The 21,373-nt window shown below is 47.2% G+C and overlaps 3 protein-coding genes across 5 annotated transcripts; 2 read left to right on the forward strand and 1 right to left on the reverse strand.

Moving 5' to 3' along the window:
- The first annotated feature begins 7,707 nt into the window (after nt 1-7,707).
- On the forward strand, nt 7,708-9,987 carry LOC130519072 (arg8-vasotocin receptor-like). Its single transcript, XM_057022146.1, has 2 exons — nt 7,708-8,740; nt 9,172-9,987. The coding sequence occupies exons 1-2, from the start codon at nt 7,855-7,857 to the stop codon at nt 9,438-9,440; spliced, it is 1,155 nt and encodes a 384-aa protein (XP_056878126.1). The 5' UTR covers nt 7,708-7,854; the 3' UTR covers nt 9,441-9,987.
- Nucleotides 9,988-11,297: 1,310 nt separating this feature from the next.
- Nucleotides 11,298-15,366, reverse strand: cwf19l1 (CWF19 like cell cycle control factor 1). 2 transcript variants are annotated; one of them, XM_057022142.1, is made up of 14 exons: nt 15,219-15,366; nt 14,915-14,999; nt 14,627-14,711; nt 14,446-14,547; nt 14,154-14,368; nt 13,970-14,085; nt 13,809-13,893; nt 13,572-13,724; nt 13,302-13,455; nt 13,146-13,225; nt 12,863-13,072; nt 12,386-12,505; nt 12,202-12,299; nt 11,298-12,093 (listed from the first exon to the last, which is right to left on the reverse strand). In XM_057022142.1, exons 1-14 carry the CDS (start codon nt 15,239-15,241, stop codon nt 11,949-11,951), a joined length of 1,671 nt encoding a protein of 556 aa, XP_056878122.1. In that variant the 5' UTR covers nt 15,242-15,366; the 3' UTR covers nt 11,298-11,948. The 2 variants fall into 2 exon arrangements, with proteins under 2 accessions (XP_056878122.1, XP_056878123.1); XM_057022143.1 differs by lacking the exon at nt 15,219-15,366 and adding an exon at nt 15,074-15,092.
- A 993-nt stretch (nt 15,367-16,359) lies between these two features.
- Nucleotides 16,360-21,234, forward strand: dmtf1 (cyclin D binding myb-like transcription factor 1). Of its 2 annotated transcripts, none has more exons than XM_057022140.1 (17): nt 16,360-16,498; nt 17,632-17,749; nt 17,883-17,978; nt 18,069-18,154; nt 18,253-18,364; nt 18,523-18,599; nt 18,668-18,825; nt 18,902-18,934; nt 19,003-19,112; nt 19,178-19,406; nt 19,478-19,629; nt 19,733-19,918; nt 20,010-20,092; nt 20,230-20,388; nt 20,462-20,671; nt 20,755-20,848; nt 20,995-21,234. In XM_057022140.1, exons 2-17 carry the CDS (start codon nt 17,638-17,640, stop codon nt 21,027-21,029), a joined length of 1,932 nt encoding a protein of 643 aa, XP_056878120.1. In that variant the 5' UTR covers nt 16,360-16,498; nt 17,632-17,637; the 3' UTR covers nt 21,030-21,234. The 2 variants fall into 2 exon arrangements, with proteins under 2 accessions (XP_056878120.1, XP_056878121.1); XM_057022141.1 differs by having other exon boundaries at nt 20,245-20,388.
- The last annotated feature ends 139 nt before the right edge of the window (nt 21,235-21,373 follow it).

Raw genomic sequence — 21,373 nt, forward strand, 5'->3', positions numbered from 1 at the left:
TCCATCCTCTCTGTCGGAGCTTCACAGATATTGGGCAAATCCTAAATCCCAGAGTCTCCATGCTTCTGGCTGTAGGGCCATGGCTGCAGGTGCTACCTCACGTGTCGATGCTTCCATGCAGACCCTGAGCAAAGCCTCTGTGGAGGCATTAGCCCACATTACAACCAAGCTTGGCAGTTCCCTGTACTTCCTTGACTCACTAGAAGGTACGGATGGAACAACCCCCACTATCTGAACCATGTGGTTGGATCCTATGTGAACGTTTGGCAGTTCCAGGGCAGCTGTTTGGACCAGCAGTGCAGCAGAACTTGTAGCGGAGTCTTCAGGCTTCAAGGACCCGCGCCTGTGTGGCAACGGCCCCCAGTTTAAGACACATGTGACCACACATGTGGCAGGTAAGCTACCCAAGGGCCCCACTTTTTACGAAGCCTTATTGGGATCATAAAGCTCCTCCACCTGAGAGCGCAGGCAGCAGGGGTCTGTGTTTCCCACAGACACAGTGAGCCAGAGGGGTAGGCCTTAAAGCTCAGAGGCCAGCAGTGGGACTCAGCCCCTAATTTTCAGTGGGATCACAATCCGAGATCCCACAAAAGCCGTTGAGACAAGAGGTGGCCACCCTCCTGGAGAAGCATGCCATCAAAGTACTAGATTTACAGACACATCAAGGTGGGTATTATTAACACCTATTGGTATTATTGCCCCTCCACCTGCCTATAGCGCTGCATCATGAGAAGGATCTGCACTCCACATTCAAAGACAGGTCAGAAGTTTCCCTGGGTCTACAGGTTTTCTAGACATTGATATGGGCTCCAACCAGAGAGCAGATGAAGCAGGGTACCACAGTCCGTATATGCCATGTAGTGCATGAGCCTTACTGTCAGCTTCTAGAAGAGTTATTCCCTCCCAGAGGGTTGTGCTCCTTGGCTTCACAACATGGCAGCAGAAAACTGTCAGGGGGCTCTGGACAAAAATAGAAATGACACAGCGCATAAATATCCTCGAGCTTTGCGCTATATATTTAGCACTTCAACAAGTCACCGGTATATCACATAAACCACCAAGGGGCATCGGATTAACCTTGTTGTTGTTGCTGAGAGCTTGCAAGTTGTCACGTGTGCTGTGCCTTGATTTTCCAGCCTCAGGGTCATGCCAGGACCACAGAATGTGGTGAAGGACTTTCTTTTCTATGCATCGCCACGGTTTCCACTGATAATATCAATGCTGCACGGTCCAGCAGGGAAACCAGAGAATCCTGTTGGTGGCCCCAAACTGGTCGTTGAGGACATGGCTCTCCCCAACAGGAAGGACCTTCTGTCTCAGTTTGTTGACCAGATTTGGCTGAAACACCTACACCATCTATACGCATGGTTCCCGTGGCGCCAGATCTACACCATCGTGCGTTTGCAATCCAGCGGTGATGTGGACTGAGCAGCTTCCAGGGGGGCTCTAAACAGATGGGAAATATTTCAGGAACGGTGGAGGACTCAGAGATCTTATTCTACATTTACCACAGAAAAAGCTTTTCGCTTCTAACTTCACGGTTTATACGGCTCCAGTTTTGGCCCTGCACAGCAGGGTGGGTAATCGGACTGGGGGGGTCTAGCAATCAGGTGAATCGGCTTCTTCGGGGAGTCTAACAGCAGAACCCCCCCACGGGCTGTGAAATTCCCCTCATGGGCCCTACCCTGGTACTGGAATGTCAGGAACCAGATAAGAACCCAAATGCGACACCAGAGGTTGGCTGAACACCGCTTTATTGTCAGAAACAGACAACAGACAGGATTCACCGGGGAGCAGGCAGAACAGAACGGTCAGGAACAGGCAAGGTCGGAACCGGGAAAGTCATCGGGAACGAATAACGATCTGGCAGAGAGCAGGTGTGTCTCCGGGGATTAAGAAGAGTGCTCGTTAGTGTCCTGATGCACAACAGGTGTGCGGGGCGAGGCGGCTCACGGGCATGATTGCCACAACTGTGACACTGGAAGCTGTTGGTCTTCCTCCTTTTGAGCCCCTCGAACCCTCGGTGGTGATGTGGACTTCAGCTGAGTGAGCTTTTCTTTTTGCAAAGACATATGCAAAGCGTTTGGACGGACTTGACGCCCTGTCCACGAGTGATGCGTGCTTGCCCTGGAGCTCAGTTCACTTTGGCCCAACCCTTTATTTTTGCCAAAGAGGTTGTCGGGGCAAGCCCTGTCCAACACAGACTTTCCCTGTGGATTATTATGATCATTAATGAGACATACAAGTCAAGGGGCCTTCCACTGCCTCATATTATTAGAGGCCATTCAAGGAGAAGTGTCTCTACTTCCCGGGAGCACTACAGGGTCATTTGCATTGCTAACAGCATTTTTTTTTTTACATTACATTTAAATTAAAAATAAAGTTTAGACTGTCATGAACAATAGATGGTTGTGGTTTTGTCTTTTTATTTCAGGAGCAGCTGGGACTAAGGATTAAAACAATCTGACCTCAGAGATCAGACATCAGAGATCTGGTACCAGTCGGGCCGACCCCCTGCGACGTCAGTCTGGGTCAGGCTCAGGCTCAGGCTCAGGTCCATTACATGATTTATAAATACCTTTACACTCGATGCTGGAGTTCAAATATCAAATCTAAAGTATTTCAACACTAGCAGAGCCTGAAAAATCAGAATTAAAACATCCTGCATGATAAAAAAAATTCAATCTGACACCAGTTCAGTCAGTCTGTAAAGATAGTCGGTCTGTAAACCACCAGTAACCTCATATTGATTCTTCAGAAGGACAATAAACAGTGTAAAGGTTTGAAACGCTGCCTCCCATCGTCATGCTACGCTAACCTTAGCCTAAACAGGACTTCTGCAGATGTGAGGTTCCAGTCAAGTTTAACGCTCAATTAAAAATGGGTTTTCTGGAATGACCACCTCCTTGTGATGCTCAGTGTGTTTTTGCAGAAGTTACTGTGGACCTCAGGGAGGCAGAACCTGACAGGCGTGAAGCAGAAATGCTGTTTGAACCCTCCTCCCGGGGCCGCTGACACCGTTGCAATAAATGAGGGATTGAACGCAGATCAAACCAGAGAAGATAATCCAGCAGCTCAAATTCAAAGGTTTCAGAAGAATCTCTGCTCCACTGAAAGGTCCTTCAGACTGAACATCAAACTGGGCAGCTATGAGTGGCTTCAGGCACTACCAGACAGCAAATGTAGGCAGTGGAGTTAAAGTCTGTACAACTTTAGCCCTAAATGAAAGCCCTGCTCAGATAACGGCTGCTGAGAACTCACACAGCGTTCAAAGAGGAAGTAGAACACCAAGAAGCTGATTTAGTCGGAACGCTCAACTCAGCCCAAAGCCAGAGAGGGAGAAACAGCAGCCGACAGTATCAGACTGAATCAGTCAGCCAAGGATGTTAAAGACGTTAGCGTTTGTGAGCAGCGGCACACAGCTGCTAGCATGATCACAAGAATCAACTGATTTTTAAATACTAGGTTAGCTGCCCTACTGTTGCCCAGCCCTTAGCGTATAGCATTCTGGCTTTAACCTTGTGACATCTGTTGAAAATGTTTACCAAGATTTCAAAAAACAACAACAGCAAACAACAAACGTCCAGGGGGAAAATGAAAGTACAATAAAGTTTAGTTTAAAAATCCAACAACTTTTAGAGTTTATGGAAATGAGCCGGTGTTTTATTCTCCACCTTCGCTGTGCAAACAGAGATTTAAGAGATTATTTCTGCTCTGTTCAAACAACCCTGACAGAATACCCTGACCCAGAGGCCAACACAAACACAGGCAGCACGTTCAAGGCCAGTAATGAGCAGCGGCGATGAATAGTCCTGTTTGTCTGGAGCTAATCTGCTCGAGCTGTGACACAGTCATTTTCCCTCGACAGGCATGTTACTTAGTCACTTTAGCTATGCTAGCCTGCTTAGCAGTCTCAAACGTTGGACGCGTAAACGATTTTCTTCTTTTTTTGTGGCATTACACTGACTTGTTCTCATGTTTTCCTCCCAGCAAAGGCGAGAGTGAAAAAAGAGAGGATGGAAGACATCAACAACCCAAAGGCCTCTGTTTTTCACTGGTCACAGCAGAAACACCGTTTAATTAGCTTCTTAACCCTGCCAAGAGTGTGAATGGGGTGTGTCTGTGTTAGCTGTGTTCACACATGTTGCCCTTTAAATCACCCTGAGTGTGACCTCAACATCAGGAATGGTGTAAAATGTTGTTCCTGCTGTAGTTTTGCAGCATTTTTTACCTGTGAGATGAGTTAGATTCAGACCCAAAACGTCACACCTGCAGAAGAAGAGAAGCAGGATCAACACACATCATCATCAGAAACAAAACAAGAGGTTTATTTCTCTTTCCATAAAGCTGCTGTAAAATGGACTGTAAACATTAAAAGAGAGACCAAATTACTGACATTAATTACTGTAGAATGAGGAGAATTAGGTGTAAGTCACAGCGGGGGCTGCTGGGGTCACGCTCTGTGATGGGGGCATCCTCGCTGCTGGTAATTTACAGCAGGAGGATTCTATTTCCTGCAAGGATTTGCTGACTTTACTGTCCTAAAAGAGTTTTTATGGCAACAAGAAAACATCTCTAAGACAAACAATGGCAGCTGTTGCATTATGGGAAGCTCAGATTGTCTTTACTTCAACGTAATTTAGAAGCACATAGCTTAAATTTAGCTTAACATTAGCTTAAGGTTAGCAGGGGCAGCAGAGACAAAAGAACAGAGCAGAAACATGAGTAATGCAATGATAAACACCCCGAGGACTGGGGCAATAAATGTTTCTGTCAAAAAATCCGGAAATGATGAAGAACAGATGCAAGTTTAACTGAATTTCATAAAATATCTGACTCAACATACGTTTTTTTCTTCTTTCAGAGTCAGACAACTTAAACATTCATCATCATTTTCTATTCCAGAAACCCTCTAAAGGTCAAAAATGATGACCTCGGAACTGGGGCAAGATCAATAAATATAAACAATAATGCTATAAAGAAAATTATAAAGAAAATTGAATATTTTTATGGGCTGCAGTCAGACATTAAGCCCCGCCCCCGATATGCTGACAGACAAAAAAAACAAGTGAAATGCTTCTTCTGTAAACACAACTTAAATGAACTCCGGCACCTGATTAGGAAGCAGATACACCCAAAGTTGAATAAATTATGACTGAGTTGTTCTGTTTGGAGCATAAACCCATAACTACAAACGCACGCTCACCCAAACCCAAAGAACTAAAGCCCCTGACCCCTGATCAAAACCAGTCTCTCTCTCTCTCACACACACACACACACACACACACAACACACACACACACACACACACACACACACACACACAGTAGATTTATGATGCAACGTCGAGTTTCTTCAAAGATAAGACCTCTTTCCTTAGGGGGTTGTCTAATCGTTAGGTCACATCTTAGCTATGCTGCTATAGGCCAAGGCTGCCGGGGTCCAGAAATATGATCACCTGACAGGCCTCTGTCACCCCACTGGGTCATGGTTTCCTCTCCTCTCCTCTCCTCTCCTCTCCTCTCCTCTCCTCTCCTCTCCTCTCTCCTCTCCTCTCCCCTCCCCTCCCCTCCCCTCCCCTCTCCTCTCCTCTCTCCTCTCCTCTCCTCTCCTCTCTCCTCTCCTCTCCTCTCTCTACCCAGCCCCCCATCAGCAGGAGGGTCCCCCTACATGAGCCTGGTCCTGCTCAAGGTTTCTTCCTGTTAAAGGGGAGTTTTTCCTTGCCACTGTTGCTTGTCTGGGATCAGGCCCTGGGACTCTGGAAAGCACCTTGAAACAATTCTGATTGTAAAAGACGCCATATAAATAAAGATTGATCTGATTTGTTTGAGATGTTTACTGATGGTAGCAGACGTCAGGAGCTGCAACATGAACCAGATGAAGGTATAAAAACTTCACACTCAATAGGTCCATTTCACTGCTAACAGGCCCTGGACGGATGTCAGGACGATTCCCGACTGTGGTGTAGAGAGGGTGAGCTGAGGTCTGAAATCGTTATCACTCCTGTCACTTTTATTTATTTATGACATTTGTGACATTTTAGCCAAACGTCAGTGAATCTAACGTCGGCGTAGGCGTAGTGAAGTTTCCCTCACTCTCCTGTCCTCTTTTTTCTATAAACATAATAAAAAGGTGTCGTGACCCTGTTGGGAATATCAACAGCTCGAGTTCACACCGTCATCGACACATCTGGGGCCGCGTGTTTACTGTGAAATATTAAATTATTTCATGTGTTTTTTCCGTTCAAACGCGGCATTAAAGTCAGATTCCAGACCAATCCCATTCTCTCATATGCCTCCAGAACGTAAACAGAGCTCCCACATTCCAGAATTCCCAGAGTGGGAATTCCACAGACATCATGTGATAGCTGGTCACATGGTGCAGGTTTAATTGGCCAAATCCCTTTTGGTGTGTGCATGAGGACGTATGAAGAGGATCAGTCATGCAACCAAGGTGTCCGGTCGACATGCACCACCGCCTTGTGTCACGGCCCAAATTTTTAGCTCAAGTATTCCGCTGTTTGTTATGCTTTTGTAGATTGTTGTTTGGCATTAATTTTCTCAAAATGCATTATTTCGTGATCGGGGTTTTATATTTGCAAACCGTGTTTCATATTTGTGCAACACATTCGGTTTATTTGCGAAGTTTTAGCATTAGCTTCACTCCACAACGACGGTTTCAGATGGGGGGCGTGGCCAGAGACCCCCCCAGACTCCGCCCACAGGAAGAAAGCAGAATTCTGGAACGTTTATGTATTTTAACGTCTTCAAGCATCCGCGTGACAGAATTGCTCCGGTGAGCACTCGTCAAGGTCACAGTTGCATCGGAAACATATTTATTCAGTTCTTCTGTTAAATAAACGAGAAGAAAGTTTCTCACAGGCAGCAGCAGATCTGAAGACAGTATTTAAGTATTTTTTCAGTATTTTTTGTCTGAACTGAGCCTGAGGTGAAAACAGAGCAGAAGGGGCGGGGTCATACACCCCATAATCAAAGCTCCCATCAGACCCATCGGTCACTGTCAGGTTAATCAACTGTTCGTGAACGGGAAGGCGGGTGAGCTGTTGTCCTGGCGAGCAGCAGTCGGGATTATGCTAATCTGACAGCTCTCCTGCTCTGTGTGATAAATCTGGCAGCTTCAGCACTAACCAGCACCGTTGGACCGCCAGCACCGAGACTCCCGGGGCTCCAGCACCGAACTTCATGGTTCCAGTGGCTTCCAGCGACAGGAGGTGTTCATTACTGTCCCGTAACCCGTTTTTACTGGTTATGGTCCAACGAGCAGCTGGATCCCGCAGAGATTAACAGGAAAACTTTAGAACTTTCAAAAGTTTCAAACTTTAAAACTCACACACACACACACACACACGCTAATGGAAGTCTCCTTACACATGTGGGAACCAGACAGCAAGCAGCTCAACAGAGACAGGACCAGCACCAGCGGATCAGGGTCAGAGGTCGGTTCTCCAGTGGGCCCAGGAGCAGCACCAGAGGGACTCATGGGTGCAGAAGTGGGCGGGGCCTCTCTGGTCCATTTCTCAGCTGCTCATAAGTCATTTTATCATTAGATTTGTACTCAAAAGTTCATATTTCGCATGTTTGCAGAATTTTGACATCAACTTCTTTTTTTTTTTTTTTTTACACAAACCCAACCTTCCCTCTCTCCCCGTCCTCCCTCTCCCCTCCCTCTCACCCCCCCTGGTTCCTCTCTTTAAGAGGGGCTGTTCTCTGCTCCGGTCGGACTCTTTCCCTCTGTTCATGCCTGTGCATCCGGCCGTCATCCATCCAGGCTGATTCCCGCTCCGCTCCGCTGTGGTGGCGGTGACACGCGCGTCGCGCACAGGTGTCCGCCACCATGCTGCTTTCCAACAGCACGGAGGAGCCCGGAGCCAACCTCAGCAGGAACCACACGGACCCGTTCGGGAGGAACGAAGAGGTGGCCAAGATCGAGATCGGCGTCCTGAGCCTGACCTTCGTGGCGGCCGTGCTGGGGAACGTCAGCGTGCTGCTGGCCACGCACCGGAAGCCTTCGCGCGTTCACCTGTTCATGAAGCACCTGAGCCTGGCGGACCTGGTGGTCGCGTTCTTCCAGGTGCTGCCGCAGCTCTGCTGGGAGGTCACCTTCCGCTTCTACGGACCGGACTTCCTGTGCCGCATCGTGAAGCACCTGCAGGTGCTGGGCATGTTCGCGTCCGCTTACATGATGGTGATGATGACCCTTGACCGCTACATCGCCATCTGCCACCCGCTGCAGACGCTGCAGCGGCCCGTGCAGCGCGCCTACGTCATGATCGGGGGCACCTGGGCGGGGAGCCTGGCCCTCAGCGCGCCGCAGTACTTCATCTTCTCCCTGAGCGAAGTGAGTCCCGGCTCGGCCGTCTACGACTGCTGGGGCCACTTCGTGGAGCCGTGGGGGCTGCGCGCCTACATCACCTGGATGACGGCGGGGATCTTCGTCGTCCCCGTGGCCGCGCTCGTCTTCTGTTACGGGTTCATCTGCAGAACCATCTGGAAGAACCTGAAGTGCAAAACCCAGAGGAAGAGCGTGGAGGCGGTGGCAGAGGCCACCGGGGCCGGGATCTTGGGCCCCTGCTCGGTCAGCAGCGTCAGCACCCTCTCCCGCGCCAAGTTACGCACGGTGAAGATGACCTTCGTCATCGTGCTCGCCTACGTGCTGTGCTGGGCTCCTTTTTTCACCGTGCAGATGTGGTCAGTGTGGGACCACACCTTCTCCTGGGACGGTGAGCCACCTGATTCATCTTCTGTTAAATGTTTCTGACCTTTGTGTCGCCTCAGAAATAATCCAGTCGGACATATTTTAAAGGTCCAGGCTGTTTAAACTGTCCGCTCTCATGTCCTGGTATTCAAATGGTGCGTGAACTCACAGATTATTGGAAGGAATCTAAAACAGAATGTGCTCAAATGAAGTTAAAAAAAAACAGACATATGAGATATAAAACCAGGCTGGAACTGGAACCAGCTAGTTTGTGTCTGAAACGTGAAGCTGAATTTAGATTGAGAGTGAAGGAAAAGTCTGAAGGAATGTTTCTGAGGGTTTCTGTGTTCTGGAGCTGTGAACGTGAACTGTAAACAGGCTGAAGTTGGAGGTGAGAGCAGCCAGGCCGGAGGGTCAGGCAGTAAATGCTTCATCGCCCCGTCTGTTTCCCCTCAGACTCAGAGAGTACGGCCGTCACGCTGTCCGCCCTGCTGGCCAGCCTCAACAGCTGCTGCAACCCCTGGATCTACATGCTCTTCGGCGGCCGGCTGCTGTCCGACTGTGCCGGGAGTCTGCCGTGCTGCAGCCGTCTGGGGGGGAGGTTCACCCGCCGCCACTCGGACTGCAGCCTCCGCAGGACCACGCTGCTGTCCCGTCTGCAGGGCCCACGTCTCTCTGAGCCCCTCGCCCTCAGGGGCTCCCTGGAGGTTCCTCCTGTGTCCTGATCTCCAGCAAGACCTGGAACCCGGTCCTGACCAGGTCCTGATTCCCCCTCAGGTTTGTTTCAGTTTACAGAAGCCGCTCTCAACAGCTGAAGAGACGATGAAGAAACTGTCTGGGGGGTATGTAAGAAGGCTAAAAACAACCAAAAATAGGCTTGATGTGACAAACATCTAGGGATAAAAATGTCTCCTGACTATGATTATTCAACGGTATTATTAAATGTCAAAACGTTTCCTTTCCCCCCTATTGTTCATTGTTTATCTGCCCCCTGGTGGACAGAATGGGTGGACCATGTGAACCATGAGCTGTAAAGATTAAATTAAGTAATTTTCATATCATCATTAGTTAAAAGACACCAATCATGTTCATACTTGAGCTGCTGAAGTGCTAGATTGTGACCACAGACTGTCATTTTCATTTATACTTTCAAAAATAAAGGTACAAGTGTTATAGATGTTTTGATCTCTACATTCAAGATAATGTCACTCAATCCAGCTGATTTATTGAATTTTTATCATGGAATAAAGAAACATTTGAGGCTGAAGCAAATATTGAAAGGATAAATGTTTCAGATAAACAATGTGTGAAATTATCGTGAATATTGTCATACGTTGTCTCATCTTTCATCAAATCAGAGTCCTAGCTTTAGCTTTTAAAATAAGTTTCCATTTAATTAAATGAGCCAAACGATGCAGACGGCTGCAAATGACATCACTGATCCAAGATGGCGGCTCCCTGTTGATGACTTTTTATTTTTTGATTCAAATTCAGTCCTCAGATTTTTTTATCCTCTATATTTTCCACTTGCTCAGGTTGCCGTTGTACTTTCTGTCCTCTGAGGGTATTTTTATTCTAAAAACTACTCGTGTTAAAGAATGGGCGGACACGGTGAGTGGTAATAGAGGAAAGGGAGTCGAAATGATAGAACGATAAGTGGCTGCGTCCTCACTTCCTGTCTGTAACTATGAACTTCCTGTTCCTGGTTTCCGCTCTGATAAGACCCGTCCTTATGGATGGTGGGACTCATTCCAATCGGTGTAACGGCTGCTCGTTATATGGTAACCATGGCAACAATCATGATGTTGGTCGAGGATTTATGAGCTCACAACAGTTAGCTCAGGCTGTTTTACTCGTGAAATCAGCTGAGGTCACCTTCAAGAACCTGGAAAAATTACATTTCATCATCATTGTTAATCATAAATATCTGAAAAAAAGTCAATCTATGATTCATTGTATCAGCTGTCAGCCTGTGCAGAGCAGAACTGGTGTCTGGTGCCTCCACGGTGAAGCAGAACTGTGGAAACAATGGCAAAATGTTAGCAAGTGCGCTAAGGCAGCCATATTTAGTCATGATTATGGGTTCTTGATAAATGCTAATAAAAGAAGCAAACCACAGCATTGTTATTTAAAGATCACTTAGAAGTACAATCATAGATTGACGTAAAATGGGTGAATAAAAGGAACATTCTTTTGTGGAGCTACAATAAAAGTTATGAAGGGAAGGTGATTCACTTGTAACCTGATCATCTGTCTCCATAACTGAGGATCGGGATTTATAGAATAAATGATAATTTTAGCATTATAGAAATAATGCTCATCATGTCACGGGGGTTAACTCTTCAGCAGCTACAGGACGATGCATTAGCTTACTGCTAAAGATACTTTGAACAGGCGTTGACTTGATATCATCCACGAAGACGGCAATAAACTTCTCAGTGCTTTTGGTTTTGTCTGACAGCCGTTAGCAGAACCAGACAGTCAGGTCAACTTTGTTGCTGTGCTTGTACGGCCGGGAAGTGCCAGAGTGGTGGCTGCAGAATAACTCATAAAACAAATGAATTAAATTAATTCATCAGGAATGTGACACGTGAATAAAAAAAGTTTAATCACAAAACATTTACAAAACAAGAAATACATTTAAAAAGTTTTCAAGCTCCAATTTAAAATCCAAAACCCAAGATTTTTTCCAGCAATTTAATAGGAATATTTTCAGGCTTAATTATTCCATTTAAATATTTTAGAAAAACATAAAAAAAACCCCAACAGAAGTGAAAGAAAAAGATCAGCTATAAGTACTTTTGACCATCTTGAGGCCATCAGCACATCTCTTAAGGTACTCAAACTTTATTTAAAAAAAAAAAAAACCCTGACATTTTCACAAGAAAATAATCCAAATATTTCAAATGTGGAAAAAAGATTTAAAAATGAGGAAATGTGTCCAAATGTAAAAAACCACTGTGCTAAAACTGGTTAGCTGCTCCAGACGTCATGCAAAGCTACGTTAGGCTATGCACTGTTTGGCCGCGAGTTCATATTTTGTCCAACAGGGGGAGCCGTAAACCCTCAAACTAACCTGCAGCAGTTTACTGAGGAACTTCCGTGTTGTTCCACCAGGTGGAGCCGGTCTGGAAGTCTGGACACTCCTGCTACACTTTCTGTCGGTGAGTTTGTGATGGAATCACGGTGAAAAGAACCTGAAATTTCGGGGTTTTCTGCGTGGAATCGTGGTTCTAATCGTCCCAGGCAAAGTCGTACGGCTGGAATTCGTTTCTCAGTTCCTTGCAGCACTCCTCTTCCTCCTCTCGACTCTGTTTACACTCCTTCCAGTCGGCCCGAGTTGGAATATTTAGAATCGCCTCACTGGCCAGAACCTCACTACAGACAAAATAAAAGGTAATTCTGGGTACAGTTTACTGACAAAAGCTCACACAACTTTTCCAAAAAATGTTTCAAACATCAACGGTTGTCTGCTGAGCTGCTCACCGTCCAAACTGCAGCGGAAAATGTCTCTGAATGCGGTAATAGAGCTTCTCTTCTGAGTCCAACTCAACAAAGAAGTACGGTGTCCCTGGAGGGGCAATCTAAACACAAACACATTTTATATCCACATCTAGCATGTAACTGAATGAGCAGGCGTGAAAACTGTTTTTTACTATGTTGTTTCTACCTGTTTGAGGTCGGTGTGTTGAGGAATCTCCATCAGCTCCATCTGCTGCTCCTGAGCCTGGACCATGAAGGCTTCCTTGATGTCTTCAGTGGTGCAGAGGTCCAGAGGCACCGGGACGACCTGAACGGGTGGAAACGATGGGACTCAGGTGGATTAACGCTCAATGGACAGAATCAGTAACTCAGGAGACAAAGAAAAGTTGTTGGGAAGGTTGTTAACGCATGTCGGAAGTTTAGTGTTGAGCAGTGAAGAGGAAGGGAAAGGCTACAGCATCTGGACGCCCCCTGCTGGCTGCCTAGAGTATCGCGCAAATGATAAGCCAATACAAAACCGAGATTAAATTTAGGCTGTTGAAGAGTCCCGCAGATATGGACACACACGGTTTGATGTAAAATCAAACTTGACTTGTGCTCAAACAGTTTAAACCACCCATCATGTGACAGGAGCTTCCTATTGGCTGATGGCTCCTGGCTCTACCTGGAGCTGCAGGTGCTGACTTTTGTAGTTCCTCTCAAACAGGATACAGCGCTCTCCTCTGCTCTTGTAGAAGCTCTTCAGGGCCGACTTGTACTTCTCCATCTCCTGCACTACCTCTGAGCTCAGATCCACCACAGACTGGTAGTGACCGATGGGCAGGATCAGTACGTGGCGAGGAGTCAGGCCGCCCTTCGCCATCGCCAGGTAACACTACAAACATCAGAAGAGTTTTCAGTGGTTCTGGAAGGACTTTGTTTGGCCCGATGCTCAGTTCGACACTCACGTGCGTCCCGATGCTGATGACGAGGTGTTTCTCCACCTGAGGGCTGGCCAGACAGAACCAGCAGGGACCAGAAGGTTGAGCTGTTCACAAAGCAAAATATGAAATATAAGAATTGTAGGATCCAAACACACTGGTCACAAGCGTCACATGACTCACGGGGCCTGCGGGGCTGTTTGGGCTGCCCCCGGCGATCCCCGCCCCCGTCTTGATACTGGCCACGCCCCCGTCCCTCGCCCTCGGATGGCCTCTTCCTGCCCCGTCCTCCACCCTGCTTCCTGTTCAGGTCGAAGAAGAACTGCTGTGGCGGCTCCTGAACACAACGTCCAGCGAGACGAAGATCAAAATCAGAAAGGATTCATTCGCTCAGGATTCCTAATGACATTTTCTCTGAATTGTCTCTCTTTAGGAACACCGTTCTTCTCTTACCTCCTCGGCTGCCAGGCTGAAACTCGTCTTCTGCCTGTTGGTGTCGTCTTTGGCAGAGCGGGCGAAAGGGTTCTCCGTCACGTCCTGCGGCTGCTTCACCAGCTCTGACGGGTCCATGACCTTCATGGGGACGATGTTGAAGGCGTACAAATACTACAGACGCACAGAAAAACAGGATACAGTCAACTGCCATGGTGAGTTGGTCGCAACGTCTGGCCAGTCAGTTGGTCAGCACACCTTCTTCTTGGCAGGGTTGTTCACGGTTGCCAGGGCGATGAAGCGGGTGACATGGTGAGCTTTTTCCTGTAGAACCGTGTGATTCCTGAGAGTGCGAGCATGATTTGTGCCATTGACTATCATGAAATGACACTGTTGACTTCATCCTTTTTGCAGCCTACCTATATGGGGCTCTCTCATAATGAGCGCCCTCTAGTGCAGCAAAGTGGTAGCGAGGTTTCAGCTTCTCAGCAAGGTTGGCAACAGCAGAGCTTCCACATGTTTTCGTGTTTACTTCCTGCAACAGAGACACATATATAAAGCAGCAACCTCCAGCGTAGTACAACAACATGTACATTTTCTTACCGGGTTGTTTCCATACTGCCAAACTCCTCGTGGCCACTGTGATGTCAGCAGGATGTCAACGCCTCTGAACTTGGAATTGTTGATGAGTGGAACCACGAGCGCAGTCAGATCTTCGGACGTGAAACAGTGAGCTAGGGCTGGTTCAAACATGGCCTCCTGACCACTGACGTAGGCAATCTGTAACCCTGACACCCCTGTGAAAATGCCTCGACGACCTGGAACACCAGCAGGTAAACCTGGATGGTCAGCCTCTGGAAAGACCCCGAGACTCACCTTTGGTGTGAAATCTTACCCAGATAAGTGATGTTCTCAACCAGCTCACAGCCTTCAACACTGGGGTAATTCTTCACCGTCGCCTGACTTGCTGCTCCTAGGATGTAGGTGTGGATGGGCGCTGTGGAGGCCCGGAGGAGATTTGTTCAAGTCATACTTATTTTAAATTTGCAGGATAGTGAAAATGCAGATATTTATACCTTTTTTAACTCCAGTTTTGTACTGCTGCCACTCATTTTCGGCTTCTGGTGATGTTCCAAAAAACTCTCCAACACATAGAAGGAGCTATGAATAAAAGAGCAGCAAAAAGGAAATACTAACTTGTTCTGTAAAGCACTATAACCTCTAGACAAAATAACAGTATGGAAAAGGTCTGCAAAAAATAACTGAGGTACAGGAAATTGATATCCAAACGAAACAAAAACATTAGGTTAACATTGTAAACTGCTGTAATGTTCTTCCATATCTTCGAGACATTTTAAACTTACATCAAACTGTCCAGTTTTCTTCTGGATGGCTTGGACGCGATTGAACAAGGCGCTCAGCTTCCCTTCAACATCTCCACAGGCCAACCTGGAATCACGCCGTTTTATACTTCATAATCTCATAATAACTAATATAAACAGTAATTTCCAAGTCATTATTACTTTGTGGTCCCGTCGACGCCTTTTCAAGAAACTGTCACTCAGTAACATAAAATTACGGTTAACAACCAAATCCAACAATTCAACTGCTGCTTCTAAATAGCTGCGATCAACAACACAATTCAAATATTTAAACAGCTGAACTTACACTCGAATTGGTTTATCCTCCATTCTGTTGATCAAATTGGAGTGAAATGTGCAGTTTGGTGTTTTGCAGTACCGTCAAATAATAATGGTCGGGTAAAAACAACAGCGGAACTATATTAATCTCTTAGATCAATTTATAGTCTATAGTTGTCATAAAATTGAATCTAAATTTAGTTAGATATATTCCTTAGATTCAAATGAAATAAACTGAAAGTGGAATAAATACACATAATTTTAGACATTTAAAAAAATCTGTCTGGATGTGTCAGGATGCTGCCCGGACGAACTCCGCGACGGACCCCAAGGTTGCCAGATTCGAAACGGAGGTGGAAACAAAAGATTATGTATTCACACATTTAGGCTTGGTTTAGTTATATTCAGTTTAACTTTAGCTATCTAGGTAAAATATTGATGCTTTTATTTGTTAAAAATTATAGATTGCGTTTGTTAAAGGATAATCCGCTGATCTGGCAACCCATTGGCCTCCAGGCGCCCATAATGCGAAACTTACTATGGCGACGCCAAAACCCCGCCTCCTCTCTTTCCGACCCACCACCCGCGGACTGTGAATGGCTTATGCCCAGTTTCCACAATGACTCGTGAGTGTTCTGCGCGCTGCACAACACTGAAATAACTGCAAGTTGTGCTGAGCGGAAGCCCCGCTACGGCCGCCACGAAAAATATTGTGATTATTCACTCATATATTTAAGTGCTGAAAGCTGAGTGACATTTATTTATTGCAAGGTCGCGTGCTTACAAATGTTACTACACAGTTTAAAAGCGCTCCACTATTGCTAAGTCAGAGAGCAAGATAACCCATCTAAAATTTTAATTTACATATAAATGCATGCGGACATTTTAACTAACGTCTCCTTTCACGACAAAGACAGGTTGGAAATAATTCAAAGTCCAGACAATAAACAATGTTTGTAGCCTAAAACTAGTGGCGGAGAAAACCACCAAAACTAAACAAAAAACCCCGTCAGACTCTCTGTACTCAACTTTTAAAATGATGCTAGTATATGAAAGTGAATTACTGTACTAAATTGTCACGCTTGCATTGCAACAAGGTGAATTTCCACTTCCTCATAACGTTCGTATTGGATAGGTCTATGGGGTGCTGTCCAATCAGGAGCCTGATGGGGCGGGTCGGAAAGCAAGGGGGCGGGGTTTGGCGTCCCCATAGTAGGATTCTCATTATCGCCTCCGGGTGGCTGAGCCTCCATCCTGGCACTTACCTTCATCCTGGTAACTCACAAGTCCCCGGACCAAAAACAGGAAGTAAGTAACCAAATCTAAGTCAAAATTTACTTTCTGTTTGGTGGTCGGAGGCGGAGGAGTGACGCTGAGCGGGTTTTATGCGGGAAAACTGAGAATAACGCGCCGCAGCCGCAGCAAACCGCACAGACGCGTTCAGCTTCACCTTGTCCACTAACATGGCGACGGAGATTTTGTCGTCTTTCATTTTGCTGCTTAACTCGCTGTGTGCTAGCAGTTAGCATCAACATTAGCATGGGCACAGTTCCTGCAAATAATCACTCCATCTGTGCGATTTCAATAGACTTGTCGGTCTTTGAAAGTAAAATTACGAAAATAAAAAATAGCCGTCATTGCGTCCTACCCTGACAAGCTCGTTTAGGAAAATCGCCAAATACACAAAATGAGGTCAAAAACAGACATTGCAGTGGTTGTATTTTATCAAGATGTAATGTAACTAACATCGAATAAAGAATCGTGGTGTAATTAAGTCAATATACTACACAATAAAATCCAACGCAATGTCCATTTAACGTTAAATCGGTTTAAACTCGTATCGAAATTATGTATGTATTTCGTAAAAGATAGGCTCCAGAGTTGATGTGAAAGTTGAGATGTATGACATTAAGACCCAAAAGTTGTTTCAAAGTAAGACGTGTTAAACGTTAACTATAAACATACAAAATTCGAAATGATTCTTTTTGACACAGGAAAGTTCCTGGAACCTGTCTCAGCTACATATGGATGAGCGGTAGGCCCAATGTCAGCATTTGGGGGTTCGGTACCTTGCTCAAAGGTACCTCAGCGGTTCTCTGAAGGGGTCCTGGCACCTCCTCCTGCGAACAGAACACCTCCCGAGTTTTGTCCAAGCATAACGTTGAACCCATTATAAGACCAGTTTGTAATATTGCACATTTCAGATGTATGAAGGGGCATTTTTCTGTTGGACAGATTATAAAGTGATCCAGAAAGTGTAGAAGAGTTTATATTAGTGTAAACATCCATCATTCTGAAGAAAATTAATCAAATGGCTCATAGGTTTCAGTCCTGACATGTTAGACTTATGTCAGAAAACCATACTCTGCTGCCACGTCCTGCTCATTTGTGTCTATATATGTGTGTGTGTGTGCGTGTGTGTTCGGGGGGTATTTCTTTAGCTTGTGATGAGTTCTACGCCTGAACAGGATGGACAAGAGGTGGCCTTAGAAACCGTCAAGTCTGTCACACTGACTCAGGATAAAGATGGCAGCATCGTACTTCACTGTCCTACAAACGGTGAGGACGCACACACACACACACACACACACACACACACACACACACCACACACACACACACACACACACACATGCGCGCACACCCTCTATCAGTCAGCCTGTTGATAATTGATGCTGTTTACTAACGGCAGATGAGAACTCTCAGCCGCTCCAGAAGAAACTGCGTCTCTCCGCAGACGAGCACGAAGACTCGGAGGCGCCTCAGTTCTCCATGGTGACGCTGCCGAGTGAGACGCAGCTTTTTTGCCCAGATCTTTGCCCTGAGCTGCGATGACGCTAACGAAGAATAAACTCGCTTCGTTTCGACTGACTTTTAGTGTCGGAGGGCGAGGAGGGTTTCGAGGTGACGATGACGGCGACGACGGACGACGACCTCTGTCAGGAGCGGGTCGCTCAGATCCAGGTGCTCGTTCTTCAGCCGTGCACTCACCCGCAGCAGCGTGAATAAAGAAAAGATCATCTTGTCCTCGTCGGTATTGACGTTTTCATCCGCGCGTGTAGATACTTCAAGAGGACGAGGACTCCCCCTCCCCGAGTCAGAGCGCAGAGGTGTCCCTTGTCAGTCAGGCCTGGTTCACCACCAAAGAAGACAAAGACACCCTGACTAACAAAGGTACAAACACGGTCGTCATGGAGACCAGGGGCTAAAAAATCATGTCCCGGAGGGAAGAATTGTACGTCAATTTGAAGCTGATATTAAGCAACGTATGGAAAATGTTGAACAAAGTGATCAAAACCAAATTTAACCTTGAATTCTTTTTTCCTGTTTAGGCCATAAATGGAAACAGGGGATGTGGTCAAAGGAGGAGATCGACATCCTCATAAACAACATCGATCGTTACGTGAAGGTACTGGAGCTCCGGCCGCTCCGCGCCGCGAAACCGTCCGCTTGCTTTGATGGACCGTTGCCTTTCAGGGTCGGGGCATCGACGACCCGGCAGAGATCATCTTCGAGATGTCCAAAGAGGAGAGGAAGGACTTCTACCGCTCGGTGGCTCTGGGTCTGAACAGGCCGCTGTTCGCCGTCTACAGGCGAGTTCTGCGGATGTACGACAACAGGAACCACGTTGGCAAGTGAGTAGACCAGGAGAGGGGTGAATGGGGCACTTCCTGTGGCCGTCTGTGGCTAACGCGGCGCCTCCTCCCGCAGGTACACGCCTGAGGAGATCGAGAAGCTGAAAGCGTGAGTCCACATCTGCTTGTCTGCTTGTCTCTTTTATTGGAAGCAGCTCAGAGGTTTTGTTTGTTCAGGCTGAAGGAGAAACACGGGAACGACTGGGCGACCATCGGCGCTGCTCTGGGCCGCAGCGCCTCCTCCGTTAAAGATCGCTGCCGGCTGATGAAGGACACCTGCAACACAGGTGAGACCGATGGAGGACCTGACCCGAGGATTTAACAGGCAAGTGACTCCGCTCTCATGCTGAAGGAAAATGGAGCGAGGAGGAGGAGAAGCGCCTCGCTGAGGTCGTGTACGAGATGGCGGGGGCGTCGCCGGGGTCGGCGGTCACCGTGGGCGTCTCCTGGGCGATGGTCGCCAATAAAGTCCGCACGCGCTCGGAGAAACAGTGTCGCTCCAAGTGGTTGAACTACCTGAACTGGAAACACAGCGGAGGGACGGAGTGGATGAAGGAGGACGACCTCAGACTCGTGCAGAGGTCCGTTTCCACGGCAACGCCTTTCGAGAACGCGTGGTCGCGCATTTGGTTCTGATGATCGCGTGTTTCAGGATCTCGGACCTGGAGGTGGAAGAGGAGAATGAGATCCAGTGGGAGGACCTGGCGGGCGGGTGGAGCAGCGTGCGCTCGCCTCAGTGGCTTCGATCGAAATGGTGGAGCATCAAGAGACAAGTGTCCAATCACAAGGACATCCCGTTCAGCGGTACACACACACACACACACACACACACACACACACACACACACACACACTTGGAGGTCAATTGGAGGTCTCATTTATCGTCTCTACCTGTGTGTCTGTCCAGTTCTTCTCAAGGGTCTTCAGGAACTCATGTCCTCCTCACAGACATCTTCAGGTCAAGGAAGTCCGTCCTCTTCTTCATCGCTGCAGATCCGACTCACGCGAGTGGAGGAGACCAGCAGCCCCGCCCCCAGCTCTGTGGCCGCCTTGCAGATTCCCGTCCAGATCCCACTGCAGATCACTCACCTGGGTGAGTGAAACGAAGAAGCTCACACAGCAGCTGCACGGGCTTGAGGACGATCCGATTGATTCAAGTCTACATTTTTAAATATCTGCCTCAGCATCAGACTCCTCAGCGGCCGCCAGCGACAGTGAAACCATCACTCTGAACTCCGGAGCCCTGCAGACCTTTGAGATCCTGCCTGTAAGGCTCCCCCACGCTAATGGCTGTAATAATATCAGCGTACCCATCTCTGGATGATGTCCTGCAGCGACACTTTAGCTTAGCATCGCTGCCCGTACCCTGTAAATGACTCCTAATGACTGTTTTTCCCTCATCAGTCGTTTCACCTGCAGCCCACCAGCACTCCAGGGACCTACTACCTCCAGACCACGTCCAGTCAGGGCCTGCCTCTCAGTCTGGCCAACAACGGCACAGTAACCTTGGCAACAGGCCCGTCTCCCGCATCCCACGAACACATCATCCTCCACAGTCTATCGGTCAGTTTGCGTCCTTGTTGTGTACTTGTTTGTTTGTTTGTCGCCTTCATTTTGGTTTGTTCACCCTCCTCAGACGGACGGCCTCTGCTCCAGCGACGGCGTCATCATTCAAACGGTCACCTCTGACCCCACCACCTCGGATACGCTCGACCAAACACAGCTGGTTGTGGAAGCAGAGGGGCGGAGCCAGGAGGAACAGTTGGAGGCAACGAGTCTCCTGGAGGGAGCCGAGAACATCGTCACGGAAACCCGGGAACCAATGACGGATGGCTACAGTGACAAGGCAGGAACACGGCTGTGCTTTTAATCTGAAAAAGTCCAGTTTTCCTGTTGTCTCTGAGTGAGTTCTGTTCATTGGGGCATCAGGAGCTGAGTTCCACCTCTGTCGAGGTTCCTGTGGTCCACTCTGGCAGCGCGGTTCTGATTGTGTCACCTCCAAACATCAGCAGCACGTTGACAGGTAACAGGAAGTGGATAAATTATCACTGAACTCAGGTACCTTAAGGCAGAACTTTAGGAAATAACAATGTTTGGACATGTTTTATATCATCAAACATGACGAGACGCAACTCGGTTCTATTAAAAATCTCCATTGTCGGTCTGTAGATCCGATCTTGGAGAACCAGGAAGGATCTGACTGAGCTCAGCTTTAATGAAGAATGTCTGCATTCACACCTTCGAGACTCCCGGAGGATCCACAGATTCAGGAGAAGTGTTTTTCCTGCTGAAGATGCAAACAAAAACATGTTGGACGCCTGTGATCACTCAAATTATGAAATATTCAGACTTTTGATGATGACATGGTTGGACAAAAACTGACTTTTTTTTAATAAAAAATCTTGAATTTTTCTAAATTCTTCTTGTGATTACAGCCAAACATTCATTTATTCTTCAATATAACTTTGTTGTATTTAAAATGGTCAGTGGAGGTTAATGCGTTTGTGGATATTAATTCTTTGTGACATTTGTATTTAGAATTTTTAAT

This window comes from Takifugu flavidus, chromosome 22, assembly GCF_003711565.1.
Source record: "Takifugu flavidus isolate HTHZ2018 chromosome 22, ASM371156v2, whole genome shotgun sequence".
NCBI lineage: Eukaryota > Metazoa > Chordata > Actinopteri > Tetraodontiformes > Tetraodontidae > Takifugu > Takifugu flavidus.

Excerpts from the sequence above, each read along its gene's own strand:
- LOC130519072 (XM_057022146.1), top strand. The coding sequence starts at position 7,855 with ATGCTGCTTTCCAACAGCACGGAGGAGCCCGGAGCCAACCTCAGCAGG. Across the intron at positions 8,741-9,171 it reads CCACACCTTCTCCTGGGACG|ACTCAGAGAGTACGGCCGTC; the intron begins GTGAGCCACCTG and ends GTTTCCCCTCAG.
- dmtf1 (XM_057022140.1), top strand. The coding sequence starts at position 17,638 with ATGAGTTCTACGCCTGAACAGGATGGACAAGAGGTGGCCTTAGAAACC. Across the intron at positions 17,979-18,068 it reads CTCCATGGTGACGCTGCCGA|TGTCGGAGGGCGAGGAGGGT; the intron begins GTGAGACGCAGC and ends ACTGACTTTTAG. Across the intron at positions 19,407-19,477 it reads GACCTCAGACTCGTGCAGAG|GATCTCGGACCTGGAGGTGG; the intron begins GTCCGTTTCCAC and ends CGCGTGTTTCAG.
- cwf19l1 (XM_057022142.1), bottom strand. The coding sequence starts at position 15,241 with ATGGAGGATAAACCAATTCGAGT. Across the intron at positions 13,894-13,969 it reads TATGAGAGAGCCCCATATAG|GAATCACACGGTTCTACAGG; the intron begins GTAGGCTGCAAA and ends TCGCACTCTCAG. Across the intron at positions 12,506-12,862 it reads GTCAGCACCTGCAGCTCCAG|GTCGTCCCGGTGCCTCTGGA; the intron begins GTAGAGCCAGGA and ends CCACCCGTTCAG.